Genomic DNA, 15,342 nt, shown 5'->3' on the forward strand with positions numbered 1-15,342 from the left:
TGATCAGGTGACATGGTCAGAGGTGATCAGGTGACATGGTCAGAGTTGATCAGGTGACATGTTCAGAGGTGATCAGGTGACATGGTCAGAGGTGATCAGGTGACATGGTCAGAGGTGATCAGGTGACATGTTCTGGGGTGATCAGGTGACATGTTCAGAGGTGATCAGGTGACATGGTCAGAGGTGATCAGGTGACATGTTCTGGGGTGATCAGGTGACATGTTCAGAGGTGATCAGGTGACATGGTCAGAGGTGATCAGGTGACATGGTCAGAGTTGATCAGGTGACATGTTCAGAGGTGATCAGGTGACATGGTCAGAGGTGATCAGGTGACATGGTCAGAGGTGATCAGGTGACATGGTCAGAGGTGATCAGGTGACATGGTCAGAGTTGATCAGGTGACATGTTCAGAGGTGATCAGGTGACATAGTCAGAGGTGATCAGGTGACATGGTCAGAGGTGATCAGGTGACATGTTCTGGGGTGATCAGGTGACATGTTCAGAGGTGATCAGGTGACATGGTCAGAGGTGGTCAGGTGACATGGTCAGAGGTGATCAGGTGACATGTTCAGAGGTGATCAGGTGACATGGTCAGAGGTGGTCAGGTGACATATTCAGAGGTGATCAGGTGACATGGTCAGAGGTGATCAGGTGACATGGTCAGAGGTGATCAGGTGACATGGTCAGAGGTGGTCAGGTGACATGGTTAGAGGTGATCAGGTGACATGGTCAGAGGTGATCAGGTGACATGGTAAGAGGTGATCAGGTGACATGGTCAGAGTTGATCAGGTGACATGGTCAGAGGTGATCAGGTGACATGGTCAGAGGTGATAAGGTGACATGGTCAGAGGTGATCAGGTGACATGGTAAGAGGTGATCAGGTGACATGGTCAGAGGTGGTCCGGTGACATGGTCAGAGGTGGTCAGGTGACATGGTCAGAGGTGGTCAGGTGACATGGTCAGAGGTGGTCAGGTGACATGGTCAGAGGTGATCAGGTGACATGGTCAGAGTTGATCAGGTGACATGGTCAGAGGTAATCAGGTGACATGGTTAGAGGTGATCAGGTGAAATGGTCAGAGGTGGTCAGGTGACATGGTTAGAGGTGGACAGGTGACATGGTCAGAGGTGGTCAGGTGACATGGTCAGAGGTGGTCAGGTGACATGGTCAGAGGTGATCAGGTGACATGGTCAGAGTTGATCAGGTGACATGGTCAGAGGTAATCAGGTGACATGGTTAGAGGTGATCAGGTGAAATGGTCAGAGGTGGTCAGGTGACATGGTTAGAGGTGGACAGGTGACATGGTCAGAGGTGGTCAGGTGACATGGTTAGAGGTGGTCAGGTGACATGGTTAGAGGTGGTCAGGTGACATGGTAAGAGGTGGACAGGTGACATGGTCAGAGGTGGTCAGGTGACATGGTTAGAGGTGGTCAGGTGACATGGTCAGAGGTGGTCAGGTGACATGGTTAGAGGTGGTCAGGTGACATGGTTAGAGGTGGTCAGGTGACATGGTTAGAGGTGATCAGGTGACATGGTCAGAGGTGATAAGGTGACATGGTTAGAGGTGATCAGGTGAAATGGTCAGAGGTGGTCAGGTGACATGGTTAGAGGTGATCAGGTGACATGGTTAGAGGTGGTCAGGTGACATGGTCAGAGGTGATCAGGTGACATGGTTAGAGGTGATCAGGTGACATGGTCAGAGGTGATCAGGTGACATGGTAAGAGGTGATCAGGTGACATGGTCAGAGGTGATCAGGTGACATGGTTAGAGGTGATCAGGTGACATGGTTAGAGGTGGTCAGGTGACATGGTCAGAGGTGACATCATCATGTAGTACCCCCCCCCCTAGGTTCTGTGCGGTGCTGTAGTTTTGCACCAGGACCTCGATTATCGTCTCATTACCCAAAGAACCAGAAATTCTCCCAGAATACAAAATCCTTTAATTCTTGTGACTGTCGGATCTGAAGGCGAATCCGATCCTGGCGTCATTAATAATGGATTCTCCGCTTCACATCTGAAGCCTCCGTAATCTTCTTGTATCTGGAGATTAAAGGAGTCAAAGAAATAAAAGGTCGCAAAAGGCGAGATTTCTCCTCCTCCCCCCACATGAAGGTCAGATTGTGCGCGGGTGTGGCGTTGTCCCTGGGCGCGGTGCCAGAGCGGAGATGCGTTGTCCCTGGGCGTGGCGCCGGAGGGGAGATGCGTTGTCCCTGGGCGAGGTGCCGGAGGGGAGATGCGTTGTCCCTGGGCGCGGCGCCGGAGCGGAGATGCGTTGTCCCTGGGCGCGGCGCCGGAGGGGAGATGCATTGTCCCTGGGCGCGGCGCCGGAGGGGAGATGCGTTGTCCCTGGGAGCGGCGCCGGAGGGGAGATGCGTTGTCCCTGGGCGAGGTGCCGGAGGGGAGATGCGTTGTCCCTGGGCGAGGTGCCGGAGGGGAGATGCGTTGTCCCTGGGCGCGGCGCCGGAGGGGAGATGCGTTGTCCCTGGGCGTGGCACCGGAGGGGAGATGCGTTGTCCCTGGGCGAGGTGCCGGAGGGGAGATGCGTTGTCCCTGGGCGAGGTGCCGGAGGGGAGATGCGTTGTCCCTCGGCAAGGTGCCGGAGGGGAGATGCGTTGTCCCTGGGCGAGGTGCCGGAGGGGAGATGCGTTGTCCCTGGGTGAGGTGCCGGAGGGGAGATGCGTTGTCCCTGGGTGAGGTGCCGGAGGGGAGATGCGTTGTCCCTGGGTGAGGCGCCGGAGGGGAGATGCGTTGTCCCTGGGCGAGACGCTGGAGGGGAGATGCGTTGTCCCTGGGCGCGGCACCGGAGGGGAGATGCGTTGTCCCTGGGCGTGGCACCGGAGGGGAGATGCGTTGTCCCTGGGCGAGGTGCCGGAGGGGAGATGCGTTGTCCCTGGGCGCGGCGCCGGAGGGGAGATGCATTGTCCCTGGGCGCGGCGCCGGAGGGGAGATGCGTTGTCCCTGGGCGAGACGCTGGAGGGGAGATGCGTTGTCCCTGGGCGAGGTGCCGGAGGGGAGATGCGTTGTCCCTGGGTGAGGTGCCGGAGGGGAGATGCGTTGTCCCTGGGTGAGGTGCCGGAGGGGAGATGCGTTGTCCCTGGGTGAGGCGCCGGAGGGGAGATGCGTTGTCCCTGGGCGAGACGCTGGAGGGGAGATGCGTTGTCCCTGGGCGCGGCACCGGAGGGGAGATGCGTTGTCCCTGGGCGTGGCACCGGAGGGGAGATGCGTTGTCCCTGGGCGAGGTGCCGGAGGGGAGATGCGTTGTCCCTGGGCGCGGCGCCGGAGGGGAGATGCATTGTCCCTGGGCGCGGCGCCGGAGGGGAGATGCGTTGTCCCTGGGCGAGACGCTGGAGGGGAGATGCGTTGTCCCTGGGCGAGGTGCCGGAGGGGAGATGCGTTGTCCCTGGGCGCGGCGCCGGAGGGGAGATGCGTTGTCCCTGGGCGTGGCGCTGGAGGGGAGATGCGTTGTCCCTGGGCGCGGCGCCGGAGGGAGATGTCGTCTCCATTAATGATCCCAGGATCTCCCTTTCTTCTTCCTTGTGTCATTTCCCGCTCGGAGAGGAGTTTTTTTTAGTTAAATCATATTTAATAACGGTCTCGTAGCGGCGCGCGGCGCTGTAACCCCTCAGAACCCGTCCGGACGCTCTTCACACATCTTTTTAGGTCACGGTAACTTGTTATAAACCAATAGTGTAAATGGCGCAGGTTCAGTTTCCACATTACCCGCGATGCTAATCTTCTGATTGATCACAAGTGGACGTCTTATTCTCTCAGACGGGATCGCTCCGCCGCGCCAAAGAGCTGCAGGAAGTTATTCAGCCTCTTCTCTCTTCAGTAACAAACACTTGACTGTCACCCGGAGCTGCGCTCGTTAATTGCACCGAGCAGATGTCTCCTATCACAGTCCTGACACTCGGACGCTCTTCGTCAGGTTTCATGGCCTCGTGTGAATATTTTGCGCGGCTCTCGGGGCGTCATCTTTACAATTCTTCTCAGATGGAGGAGACGCAGAATCCAAGGAGCTCGTCCTGTGAGAAGATCCAGATGTGTCCAAAACAAATGGCGTCGTCTCCCCGACGTGAGGGTCTCCCCCTCCCCCTCCTCCGTCCAGCAGATCTTTATTACATCACCTTCAGAGAAATAATACGTGAGGTCTATGGTGAAGACGTTATGAGGTTATATGAGGAGTCCCAGGTGGTGGTCGCTCCTGATCCCCCATACCAGGGACCCCGGGTTATGTCTCCCAAAAAACAAAATAACAGGGGCCCAATCACCTTTGGTATCGGTCAGATCTTACTGACGTCCTTCACAGCCTGAAGCCCGTCTGGTCACAACCATCTTCTAGGACTCATCATCCTGCTGTCCTCCTATACTGATCCTCCTATGGGTCCTCCTATGCTGATCCTCCTATGGGTCCTCCTATGCTGATCCTCCTATGGGTCCTCCTATGCTGATCCTCCTATGGGTCCTCCTATGCTGATCCTCCTATGGGTCCTCCTATACTGATCCTCCCATATTGATCCTCTTATGGGTCCTCCTATGCTGATCCTCCTATGCTTATCCTCCTATACTGATCCTCCTATGCTGATCCTCCTATGGGTCCTCCTATGCTGATCCTCCTTTGCTGGCTCTCCTATGGGTCCTCCTATGTGTCCTCCTATACTGATCCTCCTATGGGTCCTCCTATGCTGATCCTCCTGTGGGTCCTCCTATGCTGATCCTCCTATACTGATCCTCCTATGGGTCCTCCTATGCTGATCCTCCTATGGGTCCTCCTATGCTGATCCTCCTATGGGTCCTCCTATACTGATCCTCCCATATTGATCCTCTTATGGGTCCTCTTATGCTGATCCTCCTATGCTTATCCTCCTATACTGATCCTCCTATGCTGATCCTCCTACAGGTCCTCCTATACTGATCGTCCTATGGATCCTCCTATGCTGATCCTCCTATGGGTCCTCCTATACTGATCCTCCTATGCTGATCCTCCTACAGGTCCTCCTATACTGATCCTCCTATGGATCCTCCTATGCTTATCCTCCTATGGGTCCTCCTATGCTGGTCCTCCTATGCTGGTCCTCCTATGCTGATCCTCCTATGCTGGTCCTCCTATGGGTCCTCCTATGTGTCCTCCTATGCATGTCCTCCTATGCTGGTCCTTCTATGGGTCTTCAGATGCTGATCCACCTATGGTCCCCCTATTCTGGTCCTCCTATGGGTCCTCCTATGCTGGTCCTCCTATGGGTCCTCCTATGGTTCCTCCTACGGGTCCTCCTATGCTGATCCTCCTATGCTGGTCCTCCTATGGGTCTTCCTATGCTGATCCTCCTTTTCTGATCCTCCTATGGATCCTCCTAAGCTGATCCTCCTATGCTGGCCCTCCTATGCTGATCCTCCTATGCTGATCCTCCTATGGATCCTCCTATGCTGATTCTCCTATGCTGATCCTCCTATGGATCCTCCTATGCTGCTCCTCCTATGCTGATCCTCCTATGCTGCTCCTCCCATGCTGATCCTCCTATGTGTCCTCCTATGCTGATCCTCCTATGCTGCTCCTCCTATGCTGATCCTCCTATGTGTCCTCCTATGCTGATCCTCCTATGCTGGTCCTCCTACACTGATCCTCTTATCATTCCTCCTATGGGTCCTTCTATGCTGATCCTACTATGCTGATCCTCCTAAGGGTCCTCCTATTCCGATCCTCCTATGTGTCCTCCTATGCTGATCCTCCTATGCTGGTCCTCCTATGGTGATCTTTCTATTCTGATCCTCCTATGTGTCCTCCTATGCTGATCCTTCTATGGGTCCTCCTATGCTGATCCTCCTATGGGTCCTCCTATGCTGATCCTCCTATGCTGATCCTCCTATGGGTCCTCCTATGCTGATCCTTTTATGGGTCCTCCTATGCCGATCTTCCTATAGGTCCTCCTATGCTGATCCTACTATGCTGATCCTACTATGGGTACTCCTATACTGATCCTCCTATAGGTCCTCCTATGCTGATCCTCCTATACTGTTCCTCCTACGGGTCCTCCTATGCTGATCCTCCTATGCTGGTCCTCCTATGCTGGACCTCCTCTGCTGATCCTCCTATGGGTCCACCTATGAGTCCTCCAATGCTGATCTTCCTATGCTGATCCTCCTATGGGTCTTCCTATGCTGGTCCTCCTATTCTGATCCTCCTATGGGTCTTCCTATGGGTCCTCCTATGCTTATACTCCTATGCTGATCCTCCTGTGGGTCTTCCTATGCTGATCCTCCAATGCTGATCCTCCTATGGGTCTTCCTATGGGACCTCCTATGCTGATCCTCCTATGCTGATCCTCCTATGGGTCTTCCTATGGGTCCTCCTATACTGATCCTTCTATGCTGATTCTCCTATGCGTCCTCCTATGCTGATCCTCCTATGGGTCCTCTTATGGGTCCTCCTATGCTGATTCTCCTATGGGTCCTCCTATGAGTCCTCCTATGCTGATCCTCCTATGGGTCCTCCTATGCTGATCCTCCTATACTGTTCCTCCTATGGGTCCTCCTATGCTGATCCTCCTATGGGTCCTCCTATGCTGGAGCTCCTATGCTGATCCTCCTATGGGTTCTCCGATGCTGGTCCTCCTATAAGTCCTCCTATGCTGATCTTCCTATGCTGATCCTCCTATGGGTCCTCCTATGCTGATCCTCCTATGCTGATCCTCCTATGGGTCCTCCTATGCTGGACCTCCTCTGCTGATCTTCCTATGGGTCCTCCGATGCTGGACCTCCTATGAGTCCTCCAATGCTGATCTTCCTATGCTGATCCTCCTATGGGTCTTCCTATGGGTCCTCCTATGCTGATCCTCCTGTGGGTCTTCCTATGCTGATCCTCCCATGCTGATCCTCCTATGGGTCTTCCTATGGGTCCTCCTATGCTGATCCTCCTATGCTGATCCTCCTATGGGTCTACCTATGGGTCCTCCTATACTGATTTTCCTATGCTGATTCTCCGATGCGTCCTCCTATGCTGATTCTCCTATGGGTCCTCCTATGGGTCCTCCTATGTTGATCCTCCTATGGGTCCTCTTATGGGTCCTCCTATGCTGATCCTCCTATGGGTCCTCCTATGCTGATCCTCCTATACTGTTGCTCCTATGGGTCCTCCTATGCTGATCCTCCTATGGGTCCTCCTATGCTGGACCTCCTATGCTGATCCTCCTATGGGTCTTCCAATGCTGATCCTCCTCTGCTGATCCTCCTATGGGTCCTCCTATGTTGGACCTCCTATGCTGATCCTCCTATCGGTCCTCCGATGCTGGTCCTCCTATGAGTCCTCCTATGCTGATCTTCCTATGCTGATCCTCCTATGGGTCTTCCTATGCTGATCCTCCTATGCTGATCTTCCTATGGGTCCTACTATGGGTCCTCCTATGCTGATCCTCCTATGGGTCTTCCTATGCTGATCCTCCTATGCTGATCCTCCTATGCGTCCTCCTATGCTGATCCTCCTATGGGTCCTCCTATGGGTCCTCCTATGCTTATACTCCTATGCTGATCCTCCTGTGGGTCTTCCTATGCTGATCCTCCAATGCTGATCCTCCTATGGGTCTTCCTATGGGACCTCCTATGCTGATCCTTCTATGCTGATCCTCCTATGGGTCTTCCTATGGGTCCTCCTATACTGATCCTCCTATGCTGATTCTCCTATGCGTCCTCCTATGCTGATCCTCCTATGGGTCCTCTTATGGGTCCTCCTATGCTGATTCTCCTATGGGTCCTCCTATGCTGATCCTCCTTTGCTGATCCTCCTATGCTGATCCTCCTATACTGTTCCTCCTATGGGTCCTCCTATGCTGATCCTCCTATGGGTCCTCCTATGCTGGAGCTCCTATGCTGATCCTCCTATGGGTTCTCCGATGCTGGTCCTCCTATAAGTCCTCCTATGCTGATCTTCCTATGCTGATCCTCCTATGGGTCCTCCTATGCTGATCCTCCTATGCTGATCTTCCTATGGGTCCTACTATGGGTCCTCCTATGCTGATCCTCCTATGGGTCTTCCTATGCTGATCCTCCTATGCTGATCCTCCTATGCGTCCTCCTATGCTGATCCTCCTATGGGTCCTCCTATGGGTCCTCCTATGCTTATACTCCTATGCTGATCCTCCTGTGGGTCTTCCTATGCTGATCCTCCAATGCTGATACTCCTATGGGTCTTCCTATGGGACCTCCTATGCTGATCCTCCTATGCTGATCCTCCTATGGGTCTTCCTATGGGTCCTCCTATACTGATCCTCCTATGCTGATTCTCCTATGCGTCCTCCTATGCTGATCCTCCTATGGGTCCTCTTATGGGTCCTCCTATGCTGATTCTCCTATGGGTCCTCCTATGCTGATCCTCCTATAGGTCCTCCTATGCTGATCCTCCTATACTGTTCCTCCTATGGGTCCTCCTATGCTGATCCTCCTATGGGTCCTCCTATGCTGGAGCTCCTATGCTGATCCTCCTATGGGTTCTCCGATGCTGGTCCTCCTATAAGTCCTCCTATGCTGATCTTCCTATGCTGATCCTCCTATGGGTCCTCCTATGCTGATCCTCCTATGCTGATCCTCCTATGGGTCCTCCTATGCTGGACCTCCTCTGCTGATCCTCCTATGGGTCCTCCGATGCTGGACCTCCTATGAGTCCTCCAATGCTGATCTTCCTATGCTGATCCTCCTATGGGTCTTCCTATGCTGGTCCTCCTATGCTAATCCTTCTATGGGTCTTCCTATGGGTCCTCCTATGCTGATCCTCCTATGGGTCTTCCTATGGGTCCTCCTATGCTGATCCTCCTATGGGTCTACCTATGGGTCCTCCTATACTGATCTTCCTATGCTGATTCTCCGATGCGTCCTCCTATGCTGATTCTCCTATGGGTCCTCCTATGGGTCCTCCTATGCTGATCCTCCTATGGGTCCTCTTATGGGTCCTCCAATGCTGATCCTCCTATGGGTCCTCCTATGCTGATCCTCCTATACTGTTCCTCCTATGGGTCCTCCTATGCTGATCCTCCTATGGGTCCTCCTATGCTGGACCTCCTATGCTGATCCTCCTATGGGTCTTCCAATGCTGATCCTCCTCTGCTGATCCTCCTATGGGTCCTCCTATGTTGGACCTCCTATGCTGATCCTCCTATCGGTCCTCCGATGCTGGTCCTCCTATGAGTCCTCCTATGCTGATCTTCCTATGCTGATCCTCCTATGGGTCTTCCAATACTGATCCTCCTTTGCTGATCCTCCTATGGGTCTTCCTATGCTGATCCTCCTATGCTGATCTTCCTATGGGTCCTACTATGGGTCCTCCTATGCTGATCCTCCTATGGGTTTTCCTATGCTGATCCTCCTATGCTGATCCTCCTATGCGTCCTCCTATGCTGATCCTCCAATGGGTCCTCCTATGGGTCCTCCTATGCTGATCCTCCTATGGGTCTTCCTATGCTGATCCTCCTATGATGATTCTCCTATGCGTCCTCCTATGCTGATCCTCCTATGGGTCCTCCTATGGGTCCTCCTATGCTGATCCTCCTATGCTTATTCTCCTATGGGTCCTCCTATGCTGATCCTCCTATGCTTATTCTTCTATGGGTCCTCCTATGCTGATCCTCCTATGCTTATTCTCCTATGGGTCCTCCTATGCTGATCCTCCTATGGGTCTTCCTATGCTGATCCTCCTATGCTGATCCTCCTATGGGTCCTCCTATGCGTATCCTCCTATGATGATTCTCCTATGCGTCCTCCTATGCTGATCCTCCTATGGGTCCTCCTATGGGTCCTCCTATGCTGATCCTCCTATGCTGATCCTCCTATGCTTATTCTCCTATGGGTCCTCCTATGCTGATCCTCCTATGCTTATTCTCCTATGGGTCCTCCTATGCGGATCCTCCTATGGGTCCTCCTTTGCTGATCCTCCTGTGGGATGCTGGTTATATCTACAGCAAGGATCTCAAACTATGGCCCTCAAGATATTGCAAAACTTCAACTCCCATCATGCCCAGACAGCCAAGGGCAGATGTACAGCCTCTGCCCCCCCAATATTATATCCCTGAGGGGCTTCACTACATGAACATCCACAACAAAGACCACCTACATGTTGTGTGACATCACATGAATTCTTGTAGGCACCGGACCCATGTGGAGGGCCCATAGGGACTGTAGGGGCATTTAGAGGGACACTCCGGGCTAGGGAGTATATTTCCACCCAGTATCAGGGTTTAACAAGGGGGAAGGTTGGCCCTTTTTCAGGGGGTGGGTTTTTAGTGGGTTGGCTGGAACATGTGAACCTATATGGGCCCCCTCAGGCCCCATATCCCCTATATATTGTCTGTGCCCCCCTACCCCTCCTCTTTCATCCGGGAGGAGTTTTGGAAGCTGTTTCCCCTCCAGCTGCCTGTTCCAAGACCCCGGTGGGCATGTCTGATGTCTGACCACATCCTGGCTGGCCTGTCTGCTCCTTCTCCTGGCCCGCCCCAGCACATCGCCCTCTCCCATTGAGAGTCAGCAGACACAGGCCCACATGGGTGGCTTTAGGCTTGGCTTATGTGGGCCGGCGTGATGCTCCATCTCTCTCTAGTGGTCTGCCAACCTGCCCATGATGCCCCCCTCCTTGATGGTGCTATTTAGCCAACGTTCCAAGCAAGACATCCTCAAGAGATTGGTGGGCGGAGACCGCGGTGCATGAGGAGGAGCCATTACCGGCGGCATTCCGTGTTTTCTGTGAGGAGCAGGCGATCCAGTTCTTCCTGATGGAGCTCCCATTCCTCATCCGGAAGGTCATCTAGTGTATCAGATGTCACTGGTGTCGGCATACCGTGATCAGGGAGCGGGGTTAGCCTGATGGCACGCCCTATAACCAGAAGCCTAAGAGGTGAATACCATGAATAACTGAAGGCGTTTGCCATCTTGAGGTCTGTTATAGGAGGACCCACAGGTTTAATGAATTGTTTATTGACTTGGACATTGTGTACAGTCTGACAAGTCCTATAGGGATCAGTGTGATGGCGCCACAATGGGTTAACTCCAGACATTGGTGTCTGATGGCCTGATGAAGGCTCAGAAATATCAGCCCTTTCTGTGGACGCCGCCTCTGGGCCTGGAGTCACTCAGGGTTCAGTGGCCGTCAGACGCTCGGGGGCCTGAGGGCTATTAAATGATAGTGGAAACCCCAGGAACTCCCCACACTGTACAGTACTACTTCCGAGGAGCAGCTGACTCCACCCCCCTGAACCTCCCCACACTGCACAGCACTACTTCCAAGGAGCAGCTGACTCCACCCCTGGACTTCCCACACTGCACAGCACTACCTCCGAGGAGCAGCTGACTCCCCCCCCCCCCCCCCCCGGAACTCCCCACACTGCACAGCACTACTTCCGAGGAGCAGCTGACTCCACCCCCCTAAACCTCCCCACACTGCACAGCACTACTTCCAAGGAGCAGCTGACTCAACCCCTGGACTTCCCACACTGCACAGCACTACCTCCGAGGAGCAGCTGACTCCACCCCCCTGAACCTCCCCACACTGCACAGCACTACTTCCAAGGAGCAGCTGACTCAACCCCTGGACTTCCCACACTGCACAGCACTACCTCCGAGGAGCAGCTGACTCCCCCCCCCCCCCCCCCCGGAACTCCCCACACTGCACAGCACTACTTCCGAGGAGCAGCTGACTCCACCCCCCTAAACCTCCCCACACTGCACAGCACTACTTCCAAGGAGCAGCTGACTCAACCCCTGGACTTCCCACACTGCACAGCACTACCTCCGAGGAGCAGCTGACTCCCCGGGACCCCCCCTGGAACTCCCCACACTGCACAGCACTACTTCCGAGGAGCAGCTGACTCCACCCCCCTGAACCTCCCCACACTGCACAGCACTAATTCCAAGGAGCAGCTGACTCCACCCCCCTGGAACACCCCACACTGCACAGCACTACCTCCGAGGAGCAGCTGACTCCACCCCCTGGAACACCCCACACTACACAGCACTTCCTCCCAGGAGCAGCTGACTCCACCCACAGGAACTCCCCACACTGCACAGCATTACCTCCGAGGAGTAGCTGACTCCACCCCTTGAACTCCCCACACTGCACAGCACTACCTCCAAGGAGCTGCTGACTCCACCCCTATAACTCCCCACACTGCACTGACCCTGAAGAGTAAATGAGCTCACCCTCTGAGTTAAGCCAGCAGAGCATTGGCAACTTGTTACATAGACTGCTCCACGTGCCCCTCTCTCACATAGACTGCTCCACGTGCCCCTCTCTCACAGACTGCTCCACATGCCCCTCTCTCTCATAGACTGCTCCACGTGCCCCTCTCACTCACAGACCGCGCCACATGCCCCTCTCTCTCATAGACTGCTCCATGTGCTCCTCTCTCTCTCACAGACTGCTCCATATGCCCCTCTCCCTCACAGACTGCTCCACGTGCCCCTCTCCCTCACAGACTGCTCCACATGCACCTCACGTTCACAGACTGCTCCACATGCCCCTCTCTCTCACAGACTGCTCCACATGCCCCTCTCCCTCATAGACTGCTCCATGTGCCCCTCTCTCACAGACTGCTCCACATGCCCCTCTCTCTCATAGACTGCTCCACGTGCCCCTCTCACTCACAGACCGCGCCACATGCCCCTCTCTCTCATAGACTGCTCCATGTGCTCCTCTCTCTCTCACAGACTGCTCCACGTGCCCCTCTCCCTCACAGACTGCTCCACATGCACCTCACGTTCACAGACTGCTCCACATGCCCCTCTCTCTCACAGACTGCTCCACATGCCCCTCTCCCTCACAGACTGCTCCACATGCCCCTCTCTCTCACAGACTGCTCCACATGCCTCTCTCTCACAGACTTCTCCACATGCCTCTCTCTCACAGACTGCTCCGTGACCCACTCACTCTTATATACCTCCGCTCTCTACAATCCTGCTCTTTGGTTCCTTAACGCTTACACTTATAAATAATACGGCTCGTGGCTAATGGTGGAAGATCTAAGATGGGACTTTTACAGCATTACAGCACCGCGCTGTTATCAGGGGGCACTATAGACCCATTCTTTTACTAATGTCTGTGGAGGCGACTGCACCAGTCAGGACTGGATTTATGGGACTCAATGAGATGTCTGAATCCAGTAAATCCCAGTCGGGGCCATGATGTCCATCAGCCATGACAGGTCCTCCTGGTGGTGCCGGGTCAGGGGTGACATCCATATTAAGTCATCTTCTTCTACTGTCCTTGAATCGTCATCATCCAATAACCTCATAAGATGACAGATCACCAGGGTGAAGTAATACATCAGTCCTCACCGTCATCTACACCGCGCGGCAGTCACCGTGTGGAGACGGTTCACATTGATTTCTGTCTGGGTGCTGGTAGACATATTGGATTTATGGGAACGCATTCATTGACCACTCTGTATTCCGTTCAGTGATTTACGGCTTTGTTTGTTTCTTAGGATCTGAAAATGGCTTCACCGACTAATGTGAGACCAGAAAGTGGCTTTACCGACTAATGTGAGACCAGAAAGTGGCTTCACCGACTAATGTGAGACCAGAAAGTGGCTTCACCGACTAATGTGAGACCAGAAAGTGGCTTTACCGACTAATGTGAGACCAGAAAGTGGCTTCACCGACTAATGTGAGACCAGAAAGTGGCTTCACCGACTAATGTGAGACTAGAAAGTGGCTTCACCGACTAATGTGAGACCAGAAAGTGGCTTTACCGACTAATGTGAGACCAGAAAGTGGCTTCACCGACTAATGTGAGACCAGAAAGTGGCTTCACCGACTAATGTGAGACCAGAAAGTGGCTTTACCGAATAATGTGAGACCAGAAAGTGGCTTCACCGACTAATGTGAGACCAGAAAGTGGCTTCACCGACTAATGTGAGACCAGAAAGTGGCTTCACCGACTAATGTGAGACCAGAAAGTGGCTTCACCGACTAATGTGAGACCAGAAAGTGGCTTCACCGACTAATGTGAGACCAGAAAGTGGCTTCACCGACTAATGTGAGACCAGAAAGTGGCTTCACCGACTAATGTGAGACCAGAAAGTGGCTTCACCGACTAATGTGAGACCTGAGAATGGCTTCACCGATGGTCTCATTCAACCTGATAGAGCTGAGAGGATCAGTGAGAAGAACAGACAAAAATCTCCAAGAAGACTGGAAGCTGGAATCACTGCCAAAGGAGCTTCACCTAAGCCCTGAGCAAAGGGTATGAATACTTATGTGACATATAATAGTAAAGGGTATGAATACTTATGTGACATATAATAGTAAAGGGTATGAATACTTATGTCACATATTATAGTAAAGGGTATGAATACTTATGTCACATATAATAGTAAAGGGTATGAATACTTATGTCACATATAATAGTAAAGGGTATGAATACTTATGTCACATATAATAGTAAAGGGTATGAATACTTATGTCACATATAATAGTAAAGGGTATGAATACTTATGTCACATATAATAGTAAAGGGTATGAATACTTATGTCACATATAATAGTAAAGGGTATGAATACTTATGTCACATATAATAGTAAAGGGTATGAATACTTATGTCACATATAATAGTAAAGGGTATGAATACTTATGTCACATATAATAGTAAAGGGTATGAATACTTATGTCACATATAATAGTAAAGGGTATGAATACTTATGTCACATAGAATAGTAAAGGGTATGAATACTTATGTCACATATAATAGTAAAGGGTATGAATACTTATGTCACATAGAATAGTAAAGGGTATGAATACTTATGTCACATATAATAGTAAAGGGTATGAATACTTATGTCACATAGAATAGTAAAGGGTATGAATACTTATGTCACATAGAATAGTAAAGGGTATGAATACTTATGTCACATATAATAGTAAAGGGTATGAATACTTATGTCACATATAATAGTAAAGGGTATGAATACTTATGTCACATATAATAGTAAAGGGTATGAATACTTATGTCACATGTAATAGTAAAGGGTATGAATACTTATGTGACATATAATAGTAAACGGTATGAATACTTATGTCACATATAATAGTAAAGGGTATGAATACTTATGTCACATATAATAGTAAAGGGTATGAATACTTATGTCACATATAATAGTAAAGGGTATGAATACTTATGTCACATGTAATAGTAAAGGGTATGAATACTTATGTCACATATAATAGTAAAGGGTATGAATACTTATGTCACATATAATAGTAAAGGGTATGAATACTTATGTCACATATAATAGTAAAGGGTATGAATACTTATGTCACATATAATAGTAAAGGGTATGAATACTTATGTCACATATAATAGTAAAGGGTATGA

The 15,342-nt window shown here is 51.9% G+C and overlaps 1 protein-coding gene across 1 annotated transcript; it reads right to left on the reverse strand.

Moving 5' to 3' along the window:
• Positions 1-1,886: 1,886 nt before the first annotated feature.
• LOC130318866 (uncharacterized protein FLJ40521-like) lies at positions 1,887-3,542 on the reverse strand. The gene has a single exon (XM_056552907.1). The coding sequence runs from the start codon at positions 3,540-3,542 to the stop codon at positions 1,887-1,889; it is 1,656 nt and encodes a 551-aa protein (XP_056408882.1).
• Between the last annotated feature and the right edge of the window lie 11,800 nt (positions 3,543-15,342).

Source organism: Hyla sarda, unplaced genomic scaffold (genome assembly GCF_029499605.1).
Source record: "Hyla sarda isolate aHylSar1 unplaced genomic scaffold, aHylSar1.hap1 scaffold_208, whole genome shotgun sequence".
Lineage (NCBI taxonomy): Eukaryota > Metazoa > Chordata > Amphibia > Anura > Hylidae > Hyla > Hyla sarda.